The sequence below is a fragment of the Carassius gibelio genome, chromosome B19 (genome assembly GCF_023724105.1).
Source record: "Carassius gibelio isolate Cgi1373 ecotype wild population from Czech Republic chromosome B19, carGib1.2-hapl.c, whole genome shotgun sequence".
Lineage (NCBI taxonomy): Eukaryota > Metazoa > Chordata > Actinopteri > Cypriniformes > Cyprinidae > Carassius > Carassius gibelio.
In genome coordinates this window covers 12,406,647-12,428,785 of record NC_068414.1, presented here as the reverse complement: position 1 = coordinate 12,428,785, position 22,139 = coordinate 12,406,647, and the positions used below count along the sequence as shown (strand labels likewise).

Here is a 22,139-nt window from a genome sequence, read left to right as displayed (position 1 = left end):
ACAGCTTGTACACAATGTGTCATTACACAACATTACATCAGAAAAGCCTTTCAGATAGTAAGCTACATAAATGTTAGCTGCAAATAAGGAGCATTTTGATAAAATATGCACTATATTAAATGTTCATTATAGTTTTATTCAACCTGTTCTTCAATATTTATGTAGCCTATGTTTGAGTAGATCCATTAAAAGAACTAAAATGCTGTATCATTAATATCAGACCAGTAGATGATGTTACTTTGTAAAGAAACCTGATGCCTGTTGGCTGAAAATGTAATACACATGTGCATAACATTCGCATTTTCACAAATTTGCATTATGATAATTTATCAAAACCGCACACTTTTAAATTTGTTTCCAGGTTACTAAAATGCTGCCATTGTGTAAATGAACAGGCAAAATGCATAAAATTTTGTTGTTTAAACACCCCTGAATATAGAGAGACTTTTTCCTTGAAAAACAATTGACACGCTCTATGCCTGATTGCATGTATGTCCAAATGTATCAATATCAAATGGAACTGATTTAAGATCGAAATCAATTTGCAACAAGCTGTCAATAACCAGCCCAAAACGATAGTCTCAGTACAGTTGACGCTGGAGTTGCAGGAAATCTGAAGAAATCTGCAGATTGGAGTTCACTGAAAATGGAGCAGTATGATGGACACGGACCCATCCATCCAGAGGATTTCAAACATGTCTGATATTTTGAGCAGATTTTGTTGTTTTCATTTGTCATGTGTCTCCGAGGCACGTGCTGCATATATGATATATATTATCAAGTACAAGCTCAGAATCAGTGTGTCCCTACGTCCCTGCCATTTTTGACTCCACATGAAAAGGCTGCACTCAACACTGTAGAGTGTCATTTCCCAAACCCGCAGCCGTTTTATCCTCCCAGAGCTCCCGTCCTCTCCGTCACTGACAGAGCATGACATCTCTCAGCCTTTGATAATACGCAAAGAAATATTCATCACTTCTGCCCTTGAGAAACAAACTTTGCTATAGAAATAACAGTGGTACTTGGCTCCGAGCGGGCCGCCAACGCATTTTTAGCTCTCTGTGCTCAGTGCCGCTGCAATTTTCTGCACTTCAGCCATTGTGCGTCGCACTGCATTTTTCTTTTGTGTGAAATCTGATTGAAAGTGCTGGAAAGGGCTTGACTGGAGTGCATGAATTGGGCAGTGTTTATCAGAGAGAGAAGAGAGAGAGAAAATCTGTTTTCTTTTAAAACGAGATGAGAAAGTCTCCCATCTGACTGCGCCGCTCACCCACGTCTCTCGCAGCGCTGTGCTGCATTGCATGCGTCAGAGGATCCAACGTGTTTTCATTTGTACTCTTTCCCTCGCATCCTCTTTTCAGGCTGCCGACTCGGCTGCCATCCACTATATAAAGAAACAAATAATTTATTTCAGCAGCCTGCAAGGCACTCTACAGCCCCATGACCTGCCTGTCTGGGCCCAAAATAGAGACGGTCTGTGTGTGGCGCTGGACTAAGTGATTCAAATCCCACCACACTGGAGTGGCCATTAGTTACAGAGCGATCCTTACAAGACCCGAAGTGCATTTTACTCACCCCTTATGTCATTCCAAACATGCATGACTTTTCTTTATTTATTTATTTTTTAAATGGGACACTATAAGAGAAATTCTGAAGTGCCACTTCTTTTACACGCGGTTTCAAGCAGTGGGAACCATAACCATATTTTCACCATAAAAGCATCACGAAAGTATGGATTTTGTTCCAAGTATTCTGAAATTATGTATATATATATATATATATATATATATATATATATTACTCTTTTTTTTCTGATCACTTTCAGATGATTTTGTGAACCTGATCATTCATCAAAGAGATCCATCTCAATAGAAAAACTGTCAATGAAAATGTTTTTCTGTTCCTCACACAAAGCTATTGTATATTGTAATAGCTTTAGAAGACTTAGAATGTAGTGCACAAGTCATATGCACTGCTTACATAATGTTTTTGAAGTTTGAAAAGATTAATTCTCCATTCATTGTACACTACTGTTAAAAAATTAGGGTTTAAAAAAAAATTGATTTAAGTCCTTATGTGACTTAAGTAATTAAATGAAAAATACAATAAAACCATTAATATTGTGAAATATCAGTGCAATTTACAGTAACTGTTTTCTATTTAAATATATTTAAAAAAAGTAATTTACATGTAGTCCTTTAGAAATCATTCTAATATGCTGATTCGCTGCTCAAGAACCAATTTAAATTTGATAGAAAAATGTTTTGTAACATTATGAATCTCTTTATTCTCACTTTTGAACAATTTAATGCATCCTTGAAAATAATGAGAAAAATAAATAAATCTTAACTGACCACAAACTTTTGATCAGTAGTGTAATTGCAAGGGAAAGCATGTAAAAATATACATTTTTGTATAAAAGTAAGTCATACAGGTTTGGAAAGACATGATGGTGAATAAACAATGACCGATTAGATATGAATATTCATATTTTGTGTGAACTATTTCTTTAAGGCTTCACCTTCTGTTGAAAGAGAGGAAGTTGATTGGGCTTTGGACTCCAGCAACAGCATTACTCCATCAGAAGTGCAGCGTTTGAGTGATGTACCTTGGATGGGAAGAGTAGGTAATTAAAACCAGTGCATATTTTGAACACAACGAGCATACTAATAGATCCAGAGAACTGCACCAGCGTTCTGGAGCATTCGCCACTGCCTTCTGAAGTATGACTCATGTCTGGCACACCACACTTAGCGCAGAGTTACATTTCTGAGTGCTACTGTCTCTGGATGTTGTTTTTGCTTTGGTGGTGGTTTTGTGTGTGGGGGTGGGTGGGGGGGAGTGGAATAAATGACAGGTCTATAGCATTCTGTAATCTAACTAATGGTGAAGCTTATTATAACCATACAGAGCAGTCAGCTGTGATTTAACCTAGAAATATTATTATTGGTGTTTGTTACGTCGATTACGCTCTTGGGCACTCTCCAAAATAGCGGGAGACGTAACTTGGGGGAGAAGAATAGTTAAATGATTTGTTATTTTTGTTTTCTTTGTGCTCAAAAAGTATTTTTTTTGTTTTACTTTGGTTAACATTTCTCAATGGCAGTGTAAAACAACACCCTTTTTTCCCTGGTAAATATCAGCTCAACCCGTTTTAGTGCATGTCCCTTTAAATGCTATTGAGCTCTGCTAACCCCGCCCCTCTTTTCTGTTGAAGTCCCCATTCTTATTCATGCAGTTATAACTGCTCAAAAACTATTTAAAATACATTTGTAAATTACCTTAGACTTGTCGCGCTGCATCCAGTGTTTATACTGATTATAATGAGCTCTACAGTATTTTAACTTTTGCCGCATTCGTCGTGGAACTTTCTAACTAGTATATAAGGAAAGGAGATTTGCAAAGATTCATTAAAAACAACTAACTTCTGTAGGTGAAGCTGGATCATGAATGATTTGCACGAACATAAACACATTTATGTCAATTGGGAGCGCATTCCCTTCAAAAACAAATGTAATCCACTGCGTCTTCAGCAGTTCGGATGTTGGGAATAACTGACGACTGCTGTTTATTACTACATCCAACAACAGAACAAAACAACTCTTTAATTTAGGAGTCATTCTTTTCATCACCTGCTCTGGCATCGAAACAATGGCGGACAGTTTACAGCTCACTCAGCGTGAGTCTATGCTGCGTTCCAGGCAGGTTTTTGAGCTCGTAAGTCACGATTTCAAACCACGACTTTGTACCGTTCCAGGCAAGTCACGCCAAACTTCCTGGGTGCAAGGAATTGTAGCTAGATTATTAATTGTATTGCAACGTTACATTGTCCTAAAATTGTTTTTTTTTTTACGTGAACCACATAACGTCCGTAGGCAGTATTATCCATGGGGGCTGCCATTGCTGTTTCGCATGCTGTGTGACGTCATAACTCGGAGTACATTGATCTAGTACGAGTTCACGGGTGGGAAGTCACGGGTTTGACCGCCGTTCAAGTGCACTTTCACGGGTTTAAGTTTGCAAAAACACGGGTTATTGGTTGCCTGGAACGCGGCATTAGTCAACAGTTGTGGGAGGGGACTGGGTCTGTGTGACATCACACAGCAAAGAATCTGTGAATGGCTTGATCTCAGAAAGCACTTGATTTGTGGCGATTTAAAAAAAGCACTAGATAGAATTTTATCGTGCTGCCCTCTTCGGGTTGAACGGTGGCTAATGTAGTTGATTTTTCCTAGTGGATGTTTGCGGTGGCAGGTGACGTAAGCAGTTTCCAGCTCACCACTCCATCTTGTTCCATCAAAATCACTGTAGTGAGTCAGGAGTTGGAATTGCGAGTATTGAAAACGACTAATATAGAGTATTATAGCATCTATTTAACATACCATTTATATAGTTATTTAGATTATTTTGTGTAGCCTATGTAGTTAATTAGCATAGTTGTTAGTGTAACATTAGTATTGTTAGAAGCATAGTTAGTTAGTAGCATAGTATTGCATCAGTTAGGATAGCTTTAAGTTAGCGTAGATTTATCTGTATTTAGTACAGTGGTCAGGATGGTACGTAGGTGTAGTGTTGCTGGTTGCAACAGCACTGTTGGACTGCATAGTTTTCAATTTTAAAATTAGGCACCAGTGGTTGCATACACATCCCACCTAGAGCTGGAGTGTGCAAACTGCATTTTACACAGGATTGCTTTTCCAACGCAATGGAGGTGGAAATGAGCTTCTCCACACAGCTCGTGCTGAAAAGCGATGCGGTGCGGGAGTTAAAGACCACAGTTTTTATTCAACTGCTCGAATTGATATGGCGGTGAATGTGGGGGAGAAAAGTCCTCTATTTCAGATGAACGCTCTGTTGCAAAGCTGCTTACGTTACTATAGTCACTCTCCATTTTAGCGACTTTGACAGCAGCTGTCAATCAACCCATCACTGCGGGTCTCATGTTCACGCCCCACCCACTGAGCCCCGCCCTCGGTTCGTCCCCTTTTTCTCAAGAAAAGTTTTTTCTCTCAAGAAAAGTTTATCTTATTCTAATTTTACGCTGATTTGTAAACATGCAACTCTTTTCTGCATTATTTTTAATTAAAGCTGCAGTAGGGAACTTTTGTAAAAAAATATTTTTTACATATTTATTAAACCTTTCATTATGTCCTGACAGTAGAATATGAGACAGATAATCTGTGAAAAAATCAAGCTCCTCTGGCTCCTCCCAGTGGTCCTATTGCCATTTGCAGAAATACATCGCTCCCGTTAAGAAACAACCAATCAGAGCTGCGGTCCGTAACTTTGTTTGTGTTCAAAATGTAGAAAAATTTATATAATAAGCGAGTACACCATGAATCCATTTTCCAAACCGTGTTTTTAGCTTGTCCTGAATCACTAGGGTGCACCTATAATAAGTGTTTATATTCGGACTATTTTAGATTGCTTCGGGGGTACCGCAGCGGAGTAACCCAGTACCTTTGTGATTCTTCATAGACATAAACAGAGAGAAGTAGTTCCGGCTACAATGTTCTTCCGCAAGACGCAAGCAGTTCTGTTTATTAACCGCTAGAGCGTCAAAAGTTCCCTACCGCAGCTTTAACAACGCAGTAGCACTAAAATTCAAATGAAACTCTTTTAAATTCAAATGTGCATTTTGAATTTGACAAAAAAAAAAAAAAAATATATATATATATATATATATATATATAGTGATAGTAATAGATGCTAATACTGTGTGTACTTTGATATATACCGCCATACTGAATTACTATATACCATATTAATGTAATATTGTTTCTGGCAACCCCTACGCTTATACTACGTGTGATTCATACTGTAGGGTCAAATTGTATTGCTTTTATTCGCCAATACCAATTAATGTTCAATATATTAGTGCATTCCTAATGGTCTGTGTGCCTCTTAAGGTTCATGTGTCCAGTATTTGCCTGCCTGTGCTTTATCTTATTGGCAGGTCTGTTTACCTCAACAGTTGTTGATTTGCTCTTCCTCGATTGCTCTGCACCTCTTCCGTGCAGTGTGTCCCGCTCTACTGGGGTATGCCCTACTTACGGCATGTGTGTGTGCGTGTGTGTGTGTTTTGGGAAGCTAATAAGGCAGTCTTGGAGCGTTTACATGGAAGCAGGTCAGTCAGATCCCACTCGGTGAGAAGCTGTGATCTCCGCTGCTGTCTGATGGCTGTGTGGAGGCTCCAGCAGGCCCTTCACAACACCGCTCAAATCAATGTTGATTTATACCATCTGTGGGATAAAGTGGGACTGGATGATAAACCTTGCAAGGTTGGCAACAGCAGGTCAGAAGGTGCAGTCATTCAAACTAGTGCAGCAGGGCGACTTAAAATGAATGATATGTCTTGTATTTTTTTTCTTTTTTTTTTAAGAACAAGGGTTCCCTCTGTTTTAAAAAACCTGAATCTGTGTAGCCTAATGTTTCACCCTAAAATCATACTCTTAACATATTTGATGCAAATTTATACGGCTTCTAAATGATCAACATGAACAACATTTTGCTAAAAAACCTTTTATAAACAATCTACTACATGCCTTTTGTCTCTGATTGATACTTTTGATTTTTTTAGCAAACAAATGCCTTTTTTTTACAAATGTCCCCCTTCGTCTCTTGCTTTCTGATGTGAAATCTTTGTAAGATTTAGGCTTAATACCATTTCTACCTGTTAACCCTACACTTACCCCTGCCCCTCTGTTTTCATGCATTCACATGAAGGGGTAGGTGTCTCGATTCTCTTTTGGTTGGAGGGGTAAGGGTAAAGGCCAGATAGCCCTTCAAATGAAGATTTTTCGGGACCACACTTAAAACGAAGGGACATGAGAATTATCTCAGCGTAATCTGGTTACAGCGGTCCAAGCAAACAAGAAGCATTTTTGGCATTTTGGTTCTGTTTCAAGGCCCCAGGGGAAGGGGTCGGCACAGGGGTATAAACTAGAATTGGGATTGGGGGTAAATTTTATATTGTTAATAACATTTCAAGACTTATTTCAAGACATCATTATTTCTAGGCATACATTTGCTTAGATGGAGCTTCTATATGAGCCATAAACCCATGATGTATCAAATACAATCCTTATTTAGTGGAAAAGTTTGATTATTGTTTAGGACAATGAGGGCTTTGGAGTCAAAGAGGCTGAGAATTACTGCACTTGCAGCTCCAAATGGATTGCACAAATGACTAGATTTGTAGATGCAAGCTAGACGTAGGAGGTTTGTACCGCTTTGCAGTTGCTTAAGATGCTCTAGGTGGTTGCTAGGCTGTTGTGTTCACACCGACTAATGCATTTTAAACAAATTTTAATGGAGCACAGTGGTTGACATAAGTGCTATCCTAACTATATAACTACAGATGTTATATAACTAATGTAATGTGCATCTTTAACTACACTTTGTCATAAACACAACTATTCAGTCCTTAAAAACATAAACCTTGAATGCAACATAACACAGGATCAGTCACACAAATAAAACTGATCTGACTTGTGATTCAGTGAGCGAGTAATTAATTCAGTAATCACTCCCAATAACTCATAAGTGTTTTTGATGTTTGGGGGGGGGGGGGCTGGGTCATAAGAGTAATTTGCTCACTTTCTTGCTGCCTGCAATGCAATATTAATATTTCACATTCAATTCAAACCTCAAGATCAAATGTAATTTCTCTGGCCCTGTAGATTCAGTGTTTGGTACAGTGCTCCATCCACATCGGCAGATAAACGCATGTGTTCAAGACCTGACCTAAAAACATGAAAATTATAAAAAATAATTTACTTTCTGGGGAAGGTTCTGAATACAGTTTCAGCACGGATGCACGACTTATCCAAATAAAACCAAAATTGTGATACGGCTTAGTGCAAGTATCAAATTGCAAAGGCTGTGATTTAATTAAATAAATAAAGGCGCCCTATCTTTCAGAGTGAAGCGCTCATGTATTCGTTTACACTTTTTAAAACACCTGACCCTGTGTTTCAGCATCTCAATGTGGTTCGGGTTTACAGTAGATGCTGCTCCACATGAACTCCATCTTTGCATCTGCTTTGAGTTTGGGTCGCTTTAATGTGCATTTGGCATCAAAGGTGCCAAACATTTTTGTGATGAGAACTGGTTACGAGCAAAAAATGGCATTTTTAAATCACATTTTAAATGGCAATCACAATTTTTATCAGAACGACAGCCATTTGATTTCCCCCAAATCTTATTACACCCCTAAATTCCAGCATGTTTGTGTACTCATGTACTATATTTCACCCTGTTTTGTAGATATTTGCTTGAGCCATTAAGTTACACACGACATTTTTATAAAGCTGTGAGACACCCTTTTAATTTCCACTAATCAGCTAACATGTAATATCGTGCACAACCTTTAGGTGACGCTGTGTTCTCAACCAAACACAGATGCACACACACACACACATGCCCGCAAGGCTCAGAATTGATCTGTCCGCTTGGGAAAGAGACCATGCACACACACACACACACACACACACACACACACACACACTCACTGAATGTATGAATATTTGTGAACACACACATGCTCGATCGCCCACATGCGCTCAGGGAAAGGTGCCCACACACACATGCATTTACTGCACACATGCTGAGACAGCCAACGTCTACATGCTGATGCATCATATCCAGAGAGGTTTATTTGACTGGGATATTGTTCCTGCTTTGTTCCTTGAGTTTGCCGGGGCAAAGAGGAAGATGATTATGCTGAAATCCAGACTTGGAGCTTGAGAAAGGAGTTCCCGGGCCGTACGATTGCTAAGCAATAACCGCCATGCAGCCAGTAATCAGCTAAGTACCATAATCCTCCTTGCAGGGTAAAGTCTTGCTTGACCTCCAGCTATATACAGCCTGTGATAACAGCATTAAACGGTAACACCGCTCTCCATTCTCAGAGGCCTTTGCACCTCATGCGTTCAGGCCTATCGGCACCTCTCGGCCCGCTTCGGCTTTCTAGATTAGGCTCTTTGCTCCAGATGTGCAGCTCTTGAGTGTCAGGTGCGTGCACACGGGACTCGCTCGGCTGTGGAGGATTGTTTTTTTTGCCGGTGCATCATTTGTGTGATCGTCGCCGAATGCTGCTTAGTTGACAGTTTTGTGACAGGCATGCAGATGTTCCTACAGGAGTAATTATAACGCCTGAGTATTGCTTACACAGAACTGGCCGTTCAGTTGGGAAAGATTATTATGCATGAGGTTTAAGGCTCGTGATGCCATGCTGTGTGTATAGATTTAACACTTATTCTGTTTGTTTTCCTCTTTTTGTTCCATTGTGATGCTGTTAGGAGCATCATTATAGGTTTGAGTCCCCTTTTATGAAATGCATGCTTATTATTGTAATATACACTGCCGTTCTAAATGTGGGGTCAGTAAGATTGAAGAAATTCATACTTTTGTTTTACAAAGATGGGATAAATTGAACAGAAGAGAAAGTAAAGACACTTAAAATCGTACATTTCTATTTCAAATAAAGAATGCAGAAAAATGTATCATGGTTTTCGCAAAAATATGAAGCATCACAGCTGCTTTTAACAGTGGAAATAATCAGAATTTTTCAGATGTTAGAATGATTTCTGAAGGGTCACTGAAGACTGGAGGAATGATGCTGGAAATTAAGCTTTACACCACAGAAATAAATTACACGTTAGAAAATTTTCAAATAGAAAACAATTATTTTAAATTGCAATAATATTTCACAATTTCACAGTGTATTTAGAATTAAATAAATGGAGCCCTGGTGTGCAAAAGTGACTTAAAGATATTAAATAATTCATCCCAAAACACTGAAGGATAGTATGATCATATAAGCAAAGAGTACATTTGAACAGAAGAAAATCTTTTGCGGTTGTTTTATTTTTTATTTTTTATATTGTGTTTGTTTTTTGTTTTTTTTTAAATCTAGGTCACACTTTATTTTAAGGTCCAATTCTCGCTATTAAAAAATCATTAACTATGACTTTGTCTCAATAAACTCATAATCTGCTGTTTATTAATAGTTAGTAGTTAAATTTAGGTATTGGGTGGGATTAGGGATAAAGAATATGGTCTTGCAGAATATCTGCTTTGTAAGTATTAATAGACAGCCAATATATTAATAATTAGCTTGCTAATAAGCAACTAATTAATAGTGAGAATAAGTCCATTTCCTAAAGTTTTAGCTATATTTATAGCAAATATTTCCATAGGTACTTTTAACAGAGCTTTTTCCCCAGTAAATATGCATTTACAGACATACATGTGCTCAGAAGATTTTCAAAGTTTCAATTATGATCATTTTTGATTTTGACTGTTGACACCTATAACAGCTCAAACAGCAAATAAAAATAGACGGTGCTAAAACCACTTGTGTTTTCATTAGCATTTCAATCTACATGTTCTAATGTGTGATGTGACACTTTTAGTTGACTGGCACTTGTCCTATTTTTGTAACATTGCACAGTTGCTCCAGTGAGTTTATATTCCCAAGTAATTACATTTAGTTTTTATTTAAATATATCATCTGTGAATTTATTACTATGAATTTTAATAATGTATTTAAATAGCTTCATGGCTTTTACTTAATGAACATAACTGCTGGCAGAATTTCTTAGAATAAAATCACTTTGGATGCTAATATATTGTTTTCAACACCAGCACCATTTCAGTGCATGAGGAATTTTTGTTTGGGATCTTTACTTCCATGACCATTGCAGTAATGTATTGCAATATTTAGTTATTTTGTGGGGTGAGCTGACATCTGGCAAACAGAAAATACCATTATGTGCACAGTCTAGTCTCAGCTGTGAGCAAAATGTCAAAATGGCCTTTATTTTAAAGGAAACAGCTGCTGAATCTGGTAATGATTTTGTCTTTGAGTTTTGTTTCTCCTGCTCAGCTGTATCTGTGTGTCGGGCTGCTCTGATTTGAGAAGCTTTACATAGAGACGACAGGCCCAAATCATTGAATAATATTGCTTCATTGTTAAACATACTGCAGCATGCATATGATGACACAATGGATGATGTCACATTTACATTTAGACATTCAGCAATCATTGGTGCAGCTCAATATGGTACTGCTGCTGACAATCATTTAATGATGTGTTGCCCACATCAATAAAGATAAGATGTTCGCCCATGCAAAAGCCAGCACTGTAATGGTAAGGTATTAAGGGTGGTGGTTAGGGCATTTTTACGTGGTTGCCAAGTTGTTATCTGTATTTTATAGTGAGATGCAGATTGTTTTTTATATTACTTTAGGTCTACAGGATATTTTTATCCACCAGTCTGCAAGTCAAATCACTTAGAAATGTAAGGCCAGTATTATTAACATTTCATTTTTTTTTTTTTTTTGTATAATAGTAGTTTTTCATTTTAATTTTAGTTAAGTTAAAATTTAGTTTAAGTACATTCTTGATATATATGTAGTTTTTAAGTTTTATTTAAGATTTAGTTTGAGTTTTTTAGTACATCGTTGAAATTAGATATCTTGCTTTTGTAATTTTTTTTATTTTTAATTTTAATTTGAGTAAAAATTAAAAATGTATTTAAAATAAATTACATTTATTTTTAATTACTATGTAGTTTTTTATAAATTTTTATTTCAGTTTTAGATTGTTATTTTAGTGCATAAAGTTGACTAAACTAAATTGAAATGAGAGATGTTGCTTAAGTTGCGTAATTTTTTTTAGTAATTTTTCATTTCTATTTTAAAAATGTAACGTTTATTTTTAATGTCTGTAGTTTTTATATATTTTTATTTAAGTTCTAGTTTTAGTTATTTTACTGCATCAAGTTGATCTACACTGAAATGAGAGATGCTGCTTATTTTGGGTCTCTTTTTCATTTGAATTTTTGTAATAATAAAATTTTTTGTTTTTAATTATTTTTAATTTATATTTAATATAAATATTTGTATCTTTTTAATTTCTGCAGTTTTTATAAATGTTCATTTCAGTTTTAGTTATTTTAGTGCATCAGGTAATACAATTTCTTTAAATGGTTATAGTTTTAGCTAACTATTATAACCTTGCTCCTCTTCTCAACAAACCACACGATTTGTAGTATCATTCCTGCCTATAAAACAAGCGTTGAGAGATCATTCACATTCTCATCTTTACCACTTAAGCTTATGGTTTTGTTCAAATTACAAACTGTAAGTATGAGCAATAGTAAAATGGTTTTTATTTTAGCAATCTCTTTCCAGCTGTGGGAGAGTTAAAGCATCTACTGTAAGTGGGACTGTCTGGCGTCATATAACATACTTTAATTAATGAGAGGGAAACAGAAAGGGGTGGAACTAAATGCATCTGGCTCTGTCTTGGCACTGCAGTATTTCTCTTACTCAGTGTGACACGCTTCTTCTCATGCCTCTGGCCAGAGCCGAACACTCGGCCCTTACAGGTTAAACACTATGAACGCCATGGCTCAAATGTCTGTTATGGCAGACAGACCACCAAACCCCATCCAACTGGCCTCTCTCACAGAGCTTCACAGCCCTGTGGGCTCCTCACGATGAAAGAGCTCCAGGGCAGGAACAACAGCGATGCTTGTTGACGTATGCCTAGATAACAAGAGAGTCCTCAAGCCAAGCGGGGATAGACTCATGGGCAGTGAACTTGAGGTGACTGGTGGCGTCCAACAATTTAGTCTGTGTCAGTCTGTTCAAACAACTCACCTCTTGGTAACTTCGAATGTATGTAGTTTTGTACAACCCTAGTGTGAATCACTTGAAGAGAAATGAAGGTGCCATAAGCTTATTTGTGTTTAAATAAAGTTTTAGCCTCACCTCACTGCATTGACCACTTACACTGACCTAATTTCCTTTTACATTCTTAGAAACAGAAGCCCATCAGCATCTAGGGATCCTAACGCAGCATATAACCAAAGGGAGGAGGGAGGAGGACTGCAGTATGCCCCGGCTGAAGGAGGCATGCCCCGCTCTCCGTCCGACTACGGACGTGACCCTGGCCATTCGCCGAGGAGTTCAAAAATGTACAATGAGGTGGACGGTAATCAAGACAGCCGAGGACGCTGGCACTCGCAAGGCCAACGTTTGGATGGCCAGCTAGAGGACTATGAACTCCAAAGACGGCGTGAGGAGGAATACCAGGCCCGATACCGCAGCGACCCCAATCTGGCGCGCTACCCAGTCAAACCCCAGCCCTACGAGGAGCAGATGCGCATCCATGCCCAGGTGTCACGGGCTCGGCACGAGCGGCGTCATAGTGATGTCTCGCTCGCCTATACAGAACTTGACGAGCCTCTCCATGGGCCCGGTGGGCGGCAATCACGCCTCCCTTCGTTGGGAGGCCCAAGTCAACGCTCATACTCCATGGACAGGAGTTCACCGGGACATCGGATGTCTAATCACAGCCCACCAACACCACACCGCAGCCCTGTGTTGGGCGATAGCCGGCGAGGACTGGCAGAGCCAACGAGGAAACCCATTTCCCAACAGCACCACTTGGACCCTAGCTCAGCCATGCGTAGGAACAAACAGGACAAAATGGATATCATTCTACGAAATGACTCTCTAAGCTCGGACCAATCCGAGTCGGTTCGTCCTCCTCCACCTCGACCGTACCGCAGCAAACGCCTAGGCAAGCTCAGAACCATGGGTAGCTTCAGCAGCTCAGAAGAGGAGCTGGCAACCACGCCAGAGTACACCAGCTGTGAGGATGTGGAGCTGGAGAGTGAGTCCTTCAGCGATAAAGGTAAACGGTGCTGACTCTGAATGGAATTATTGAATTGCTGATGGATAAACGTTCCAGTGTTTTAGGGAGAAAAGTTGCATTAAATGTTTCTGGAATCTCAGATGTGACTCCAATCATATCAGTTTCCAAGAAAGAGCCAATGCTTTATGGTAACCACGATGTTGCTCCAGACCTGGTGGGGGCAGCAGAGAGTTCAATGCTGTTGTATGTATTATTTCGAGCCTGTGAAATATAGTGTAATAGCTTGTTTGCAGTCACGTGATTCTGATGACACGCAAAACGCAGCTGGAGGACGGGAAGTGATTTTTCTGTACAGGAATCGCTAGCAGAAATTCTAAATGCCTATGTTTGCATGGTTTTTGGATGCTCAAATCGGTCAAAGTAAGTAACCACAAGGAGCTTTTATCATGTACGTAAATATGTTTTTCATAAGGGGGAAAAGGCAAAGAAATTGGCTGAAAAAAGCAGCAAACAGTGGTTTTTAAACCTGTGTCTGTCGCATACAGATTTTCGTACATGTTAAAAGCTCCTTGCAGTTTCTCAGTTTGACCAATTTGAGCATCCATAAACAACGCAAATTAAGTATAAGACTTGCATTGACCTCAGATTCAGTAAAAATGCCAGTTCTATTGGTAATTATTTTTGTTTTAGTTTCTGTGCTTTGAGGTTGTTGAGATCAGTTATAACATGTCTGTTATTTTGTGACATTTCTCCTCTAAATTCAGTTTAAAACTGCACTAAGATAAAGGTGAATCCACTCACGCTGGCAATAACATGGAGTGAGTCACATGACCAGGGTTTAAACCATGGAGGGTGTTTCATTATTCAAGCAGGTTTAATTATGTAATGCAAGCCGGCTGAAGATGCTAGAGTGTGAATGGGGACACAGGATACAGTCATGCATTGCCGTTCACTGTTAAGTAGTATCCTGTTAGAATAGGAATTTCTACAGCTTTTGCTGTTAGACATTCAAAGTGAGAATATTACTATGAGCTCAGCTGACATGATGCCCTGTAGGTCTGACAAAGAACTAAGAGCAAGGCAATGTACATCTTGACATGTATAACATCTAATATGATTCTTTAAGATGTAAGATATTTAGAATGTCTAACCAAATTGCCTTTTTCAGCCATGCCCATGTTTCTTTGTTACATACAGCCAGGCTTTTCAGACTGAATCTCCAGGGCACTGCACAATTTGGATGTCTTCTTTTAACACACCTGAATCAACTGAGTAGTAAAGTACTCCATAGCCTGAACTGGATCTGTCAAAAAAAAGAGAGGTTCAAAATGGGCAGCACGTCAGGGAGGCTTTAGGAACGGTTTAAGAACCACTGACGTACAGCACAATTCTAAATTAGGGCCGGGACTTTAACGCGTTAATTGAGATTAATTAATTACACAAAAAAATAACGCGTTAACTAAGATTAATTAATTACAGAAAAAAAACATTCCCGCATTTTTAATAACTTATTTTTGCACCGCGGAACGTTTCTCACTGGATGAGTTTCGGCGGACCGATTATACTGGAGCACCAACTAGCGTTCACATATCACCGCAGCACATCGAGCCTCAAGTATCACCTCAACGCAAAACATATAGCAGCTAGCGTGGACTTTACACTTTATGTTGAACTATGTATTATTTTGTTGGTGCAATCATTTTAATCATTGACTCAATGTATTCAGTCATTATTCAATGGTATACTATAAATCCATGTGAAAAAAATTACTTCTCACTGTTCTCAGGTCAAATATTTATATGCGATTAAAATGCGATTAATTTCGATTAATTAATTACAAAGCCTCTAATTAATTAGATTAATTTTTTTAATCGAGTCCCGGCCCTATTCTAAATTATTTTCAAACTAATATCTGTGGCATGTTTTTTACTACATGAAATAATTGCAATTCATGTCCCATCATGTGCATTTTAAATAAAGAGTCTTACTCATAGGAAAGCTCAATTGGAGCGTTTAAGACATAAAGTTGCATAAAGGTAGTTGCACATCGTATGTGTCATCGGGGCTTTACCCCTAAAAATTGGTACCTTAAAGTAATAATGTGTACTCTTATGCTGTGTTCACATCAAATGCGAATAAAGCGTCTGGCGTGAATGATTTCAATGTTAAGTCAATGCAAAGGTGCGTTTACGACTATATATATATATATATATATATATATATATATATATATATATATATAAAGCATATTAATAGATTAATTGAATAAAGGCCAAAGATAAGAAACGTTTCGTTTTACCCCAAACAAATTATATTTTATTTTGAACCACTAAAGAGACATCAGAGCCAGCCGCAAATGTCAGAAGGTCTAGCCGAGGTGAGGCTGCTCTCGGCAGATACACGAGCTCTGAGCTCCCACTGATCAGCGAAACACATTTTTTAAAATAGACGCTGTCTTTATAAATAAACCGCATATTTGAGTTTAAAGCAACTACATTCTCGCCTGAAATACTTTTAAACTAACTACATTTCATGACACGATAACAGTAATATTTTGAAAATTATCCGAATAAAATGGCGGTTGAAAATGTGTGAACTCAGCTGGCAGAAGCCCCCCCCCCCCCAACGCGAATTCACATCTGTTGTGAAGTTAATTTCACGCGCGAATGAAGTGAATGATCTCAAAATGGTCAAGTGGCAAACTAGACACGGTAGACGCAAATTTGACGCTCTATTCGCGTTTGGTGTGAACACAGCATTAAGCTACTACTATGAATGGTTTTAGGAGTAAGAATACTAATTTAATGGTTCTATCCCAGTGACAAGCTATTGTACTCCTAAAGATATGATTTCAGTTTTTTGAGAGTGTCTCAACAGCGTGGTGTGGCACTTCTCTTCTGGTGTGAAATGGACTTAAGAGCCAGGTCAGTTTGAAATGAGTGAGAATACACCAGATTGGAGGTCTGAAAACACAACTGGACTCTTAAAAACTCCCACTGATCAGTGGTTGCTTACGTTACCAGCAAAAAATTTATTTTCACTTCTTTTGGTTTCATGGTGCTCATTATCATTAGGATTCCAGGAATGGACATGGAATGCTACTATCTTTGGTATCTGTGAAGTACCTGTCCTTCCTCTTCCTCCTTTTCCTTTCTCCCATGTAATATACTCCCCTCCCCTAAAAGCTCTTATGTTGTCAGGGTCACAATTAGCTCAATTGGATAAGCCTCTTTGCACAGGAGCAGTCTCTAGAGAGCTCCCAAGAGCCTTCCTTCATCCGCAGAAGTAGGTAAAGGGAGTCCCAGCAGCTTTGCAGTGGTAGAGGGTCACTTCCATGTCAGATTCAGTAAGTGAAATTGCACCAGTGCATCTGTCATTGTTACCTCTCCACCACAGCTACTTGATGCGCTCAAGAGGCTACAGTGGAGCAGAAGAAAGTAGGACACTTGCTTAAACCTTCATCCTGCTCAAACTCAGTCTCTGTTTCAGTCAGCTTTCTAAAGGCTAGTTCACACCACCCCAACAAACACCAACAAATCTACAAATCCCAATGTTTGATCAGTAGGGAAACTGTGTTGGCATTTGTTCAGGCAGTGAATGTTTCCCAAAATTTCCAATCCAACATTAAACTCTAGAGTTGCCACAAATCTAGCATCCAATCACTCCATCTGACCTCATAAGAGTGGTACACCTTCTTGACTGTAGACAGAAAGGAGCTTGATCTCTGACAAGCTTGTCTTTCCAATGGGTGCCATTGGACATACGTCAATCAGTCAGTGACAACCCAACCTGATTGGTTCAAAGTGGTCAATTCCCTCCCCACCTGCAGAAAGAGAAAAGGATTTGGTCAAAGTAGCAAGCTAGTGGAGGCACACACAAAGACGGCACGCTGTGTGAAGCCTGGGAAAATGGTGGTAAGTCAATATTTCATCAGACTGCCAACATTTGGAGTGGTGACTATTCTGCTGCTGTGCACTTTGCAGTAAAGACATTTAACTTAATTGTTTGCTCTGAACTTTCACTTTTGTGTAAAAACCACCAAACGGAAGGTTGGAAAATCTAAAGAAAAGGAATCGTTGTATTGGTTGGTTGCAAGTGATTGAGGCCAATGCTTACTTCCATGAAGCCATGAACAAACTGTAGAGGTTCTTGGAGTCAGGGATCAGCCCGGCAAACTCAGGGAAACAGTCTGTTGTGATGTGGGGACTATGTAGGGCAAGGTGTTTGAGCTGGCTTACAAGAATAACGGTAAGCTCATTATTCTAAGGCATGAACTCCATTTCAGTGCAAGGAGATAGAGAGAGTGAAAGAGAAAGACAATGAAAAAAGGGCTAACAGCCGGGTTTGGCGTCTGTTTTGAAGGGGATGTGCAAGACCTTTAAAGACTGACCCAAGTGTGATTTGAAGAGCTGTAGTTGAGTTCTAGTCCTTGTTCCGGTGGATGTAGTTGAATAAATCAGCTTTGCAGAACTTTTACTTGCCAAGGTTTGGAAGGGGTGGTGCAGCAAAGACGGATTATCAACAATATTTTGGGACTACACAGAACAATTTTTTTTTCTTCCTGAAGACGCTGGGAACAGTCTGCACATGGTGCTTGGACAAATAGCAAATGGTTCTGGTTTGTGAGGCATGGTGTATGTTAAGGCAGTAGTAATGTCTAGAGAAGTAAGTTTTTACAGCGTTCATTCTTTTCATGGTTGCATATTGATATCACTGCATGCTGGCAGGGAAATTGGGGACAGGGTGATGCAATGTTGGCAGCAGTAATCAGACGTCTGCAATATTAAAGTTTCTGTGCTATGGATACAAATTATTTTATCAATTTATTATAGTGCCATCGTGATATTACACTGAATCTGGCTGTAAAATTATGGATGCATAATAACCATATTTTTCATCTTTAAACTACAGCTTGGTTTCTTAATCAAATATATTGTACTGATGACACAGGCAGATGTAACTAGCTATTATTTTGCACATATGAAGTGGGTCCTATGACGATGGTTTACACAAATCCAGTCCAGTTTATTTTTAAAGGACCTTGAAACTGGACCGTGTTCTTTGTTTTACACTGCTAAGAAGTATCAGTACAATATTTCCACATTGCAAATCCATCTGCCTGCCACCCCATGTAAATAATTGCAAGACAAAAGAAGTAAGGTTATAAAATACTAACACAATTTACAAGTTAGAGTTGGGAACTTGGGAAACTTTACTTTTTAATGGAAATGTTTGCTTTCTCACCATAAGTTGCCTGAATCTCTATTATGGAGTTATATTGCTTGGCTTGCAAATAGTGAAAGTTTTTTTTTTTTTTTAACTAATGTTATAACACAAATTTATATGCTTAACGTTTTTTTTTATTGATGATGAACTCTCTGTGGCATTTGTGTGTTTAAAGGTTTTGTGCCTTAAATGATTCCTTGATACTATAACTAGCCGGACATCCCAGGAATACAGTGAGAATATCTATGTGTTCATAACAGAAAATATGCACAATATATATGTATGTGTTTAATATCCCATATGCAACATCAGCAAAATGGGATGCATTTTATGGTGCTATGTAAATTATTCAAGCATTGAGCAGTATCAAACTGAAAAAAAAATATGTCTTTTATATGTCATTTAAGCACTAGATTTTAATGTCTGTGTCTTCAACCTCTGTCAACAGAAATAGTGCTGTTTAGATGTATGGCACTCAGGTAATTTGCTTTCTCAGAACATGTACTTTCAGATGTTGAAATAAGAAGCCAATATTTGTGACTTAAATTGCTGGACAGGGTTTTTCTTGTAGTTTTGGTTGTGTTGCAGTTGTGTTGCTCTTTTTTTAATTTTTTTTTTTTTTACATTATACACTTTTAAAATATCTGTATATGTTCTTTCATTCTATTAGCTTTATGGATAAGTGTATACTAAGAAAAATGAGGGCAATTATTACATGTGTTTATTTCAAGAGTGATAATTAACCCAACAATTTAGTCACCCTCATTAGTCACCAACCTGTATGACTTTCTTTCTTCTGTCAAAAAACAAACAAGATAAAAAAAAATGCATTAGTTCTTTTTTTTATGTAATTGCAACGAATGGAGACTGAAGGTTTCACAAAAGCCCTATAAAAGTATCACATAAGTTGTTCTTATAACTCCATTTCATTATTAATCAAGTGGTTTAATTTCGCAAACCAGATCTTGAACCAAACACAGAAGAACGATCCATTCTTGAACCAGGCATTGCAGTTTTTATCGTTAACATCCTTTTTGCAAGCTGCAGTCCCCGTTCATTGGATTTGCATGGAACAAAATGGCTAGTACATGCTTTAAAATATATATTTCACGGAAGAAAGAAAGTTGTACGCTTGCAGAACAACGTGAGGGTGAGTAAATAATGGCAGCAGTTTCAGTTTTGTTCAACTACACCTTTCAAAGAGCTGTAAGAGAAAGCATGTGAGTAAATGAATGTTGCACATTTGCCTATATAAGTGAAATCTTGTTGACACGAGTGTGTGCGTGTGTGTCCTCTCACTGTGCTGTCCTCAGGAGATATGGATGGTCACTGGTGGGACCATGCGTCTTGGCATAGCGAGGCCTCCTCAATGTCTATGGTGAGGCTTGAGACCCTCTCACCCCATTTCCCCTCGATTAATTCACCTCTGCATGTTTTGTTTCTCCTCCTTTTTTTATATCATCCATAACTTTTAGGCAACATTCAAAGGGGAAAAAGAAAAACAAATGAGCAGGCATATTTTTTGGACGCCAGTTATGCCCCGTCTGAGAGGCAAAAGACAGTGGTGCGATTTCGGGAGCTCTCCCACGACGCAGATGTGGAGTGGTGCGAACCGCAGGTCAAAGATTCAGGGGTTGACACGTGCAGTAGCACCACGCTAAACGAGGAGCATAGCCATAGTGACAAGGTACTGAGACTACTTCCTGCCGCCTGCCTCTAACTTCCTGTGACTGACCTGCTCGACTGTCTGTTTCTGCCCCTAGAGGGTTTCCTGCTCTAATCACGCCTCTCAAATGAGAGGAAAACACTCTGGTTTGCTTTGCTCCACTGTCTTTTGGCTGCAAAGTTGTAGCGCATCCTAACACTCAGAAAGATTGAATGACAAACTTCCTGGCACTGTTTGCTCCATATGCTGCATGCTTCTCGATGCGGACAGATACTCCATTCTGATTGCTAACCTGTTTTCCTCACTTGGTCACGTCACCTTTTCACGCTGTTCCCCCCTTTGGGATTTCCTGACATGATTTTTTTCCACACAATCCTTCAGTCTCAGCTTTAACACGGGGGATAGACTAGTGTGGGAATCAATCTCGCACTAAGCAGTTGTTTTTCTTTTCCCCTTTTCACTGTCTCATTCTTCCTGCTCTGCTTTTCTGTCCCATCATTGGTTTCGTTCATCGCATCTTTTGCGATAGCGAATAGAAATAGCTTGCTACATCCATACTGCTTGAGGGTGTGAGAGCAATTTACTGCTTAATCAGTGGATTGATCTAGATCAGTGCTTCTCAACTGGTTTTGTTGTTTAAAATTAAATATTGGTATTTGTGAATTGGTTTAACCATTGGTTAACTTATTTAGCTAAATAAATTAATATTAACTGTGACGTTTGTCTCAATAAACTCCTAATGTGATGACTAGTTAGTATGTTTAGGTATTGGGATGGATTAAGGGATCTAAAATATGGTCATGCAGAATAGCATGTGCTTTATAAGTACTAATGAACAGCCAGTATGCTAGTAATATGCATGCTAATAAGCAAATAGTAAATACTAGTTAAAATAGTGTTATCGTTAATATTTGTGTATTTGCAAACGATATGTGATGCGATAAAGCAACAAGCATAACTTTTGAGATTTTGTGCTGACTAACGGGTACTCTAACATTTTGTTAATTTTTTGGTTTAGTTTTTGCAGCATTGCATTGCATCGTCCCACCCACTTTAAAATCTTATTGGTCCAAAATCCTCCACCACATATAGCCTATTAAATATTAAATGTCTTCTGACTGGCTGTGATTCAAATCAACGTTTTTCATTCAGGTTGGACATACAATTTGCTTGTTGCTGGATACCTTTCACAGCACTCCTAGTTCACTTTAATTAATCACAAAAAATCACACAGTATGGTTGACACCAACAATTAATTGTAGACTGAGTTGTATCTTCCTTTACTCTTATGTAGCTTTAATTATTTTGAGGGGAACTATTGTATTGCCAACTTGCCCATGTTGGAATCCGTTGGAACTTTTTAACAAGTATATGAAGAATCAAGTGAGTGAAGATTTATGTTAAAACTGAGCAAAAAAAAAAAAAAGTTAGATTGGATTGGATGTATATACTTTGACATCAATAACAAAATATTTGATGTTCTCTTTAGTGTTAAGTATTCTATTTAGATTTTTCATTTTATGCCTGCGTTCCAAAGTATCACAAACCATGATGACTACAAGTTACGCTTTCCGC

The 22,139-nt window shown here is 38.4% G+C and overlaps 1 protein-coding gene across 2 annotated transcripts in view; it reads left to right on the top strand.

The window, feature by feature from the left end:
* Window positions 1-22,139, top strand: part of LOC127979182 (regulating synaptic membrane exocytosis protein 2-like) — a 127,784-nt gene that overhangs the window by 40,778 nt on the left and 64,867 nt on the right. The window contains exons 4-5 of one of the 2 annotated variants that reach the window (XM_052584442.1): window positions 12,834-13,711; window positions 20,374-20,585. In XM_052584442.1, coding sequence (XP_052440402.1) covers window positions 12,834-13,711; window positions 20,374-20,585 — 1,090 coding nt within the window. Of the gene's footprint in view, window positions 1-12,833; window positions 13,712-17,517; window positions 17,587-20,211; window positions 20,277-20,373; window positions 20,586-22,139 lie in introns of those variants that run through there. The other variant, XM_052584443.1, reaches the window with a different exon arrangement.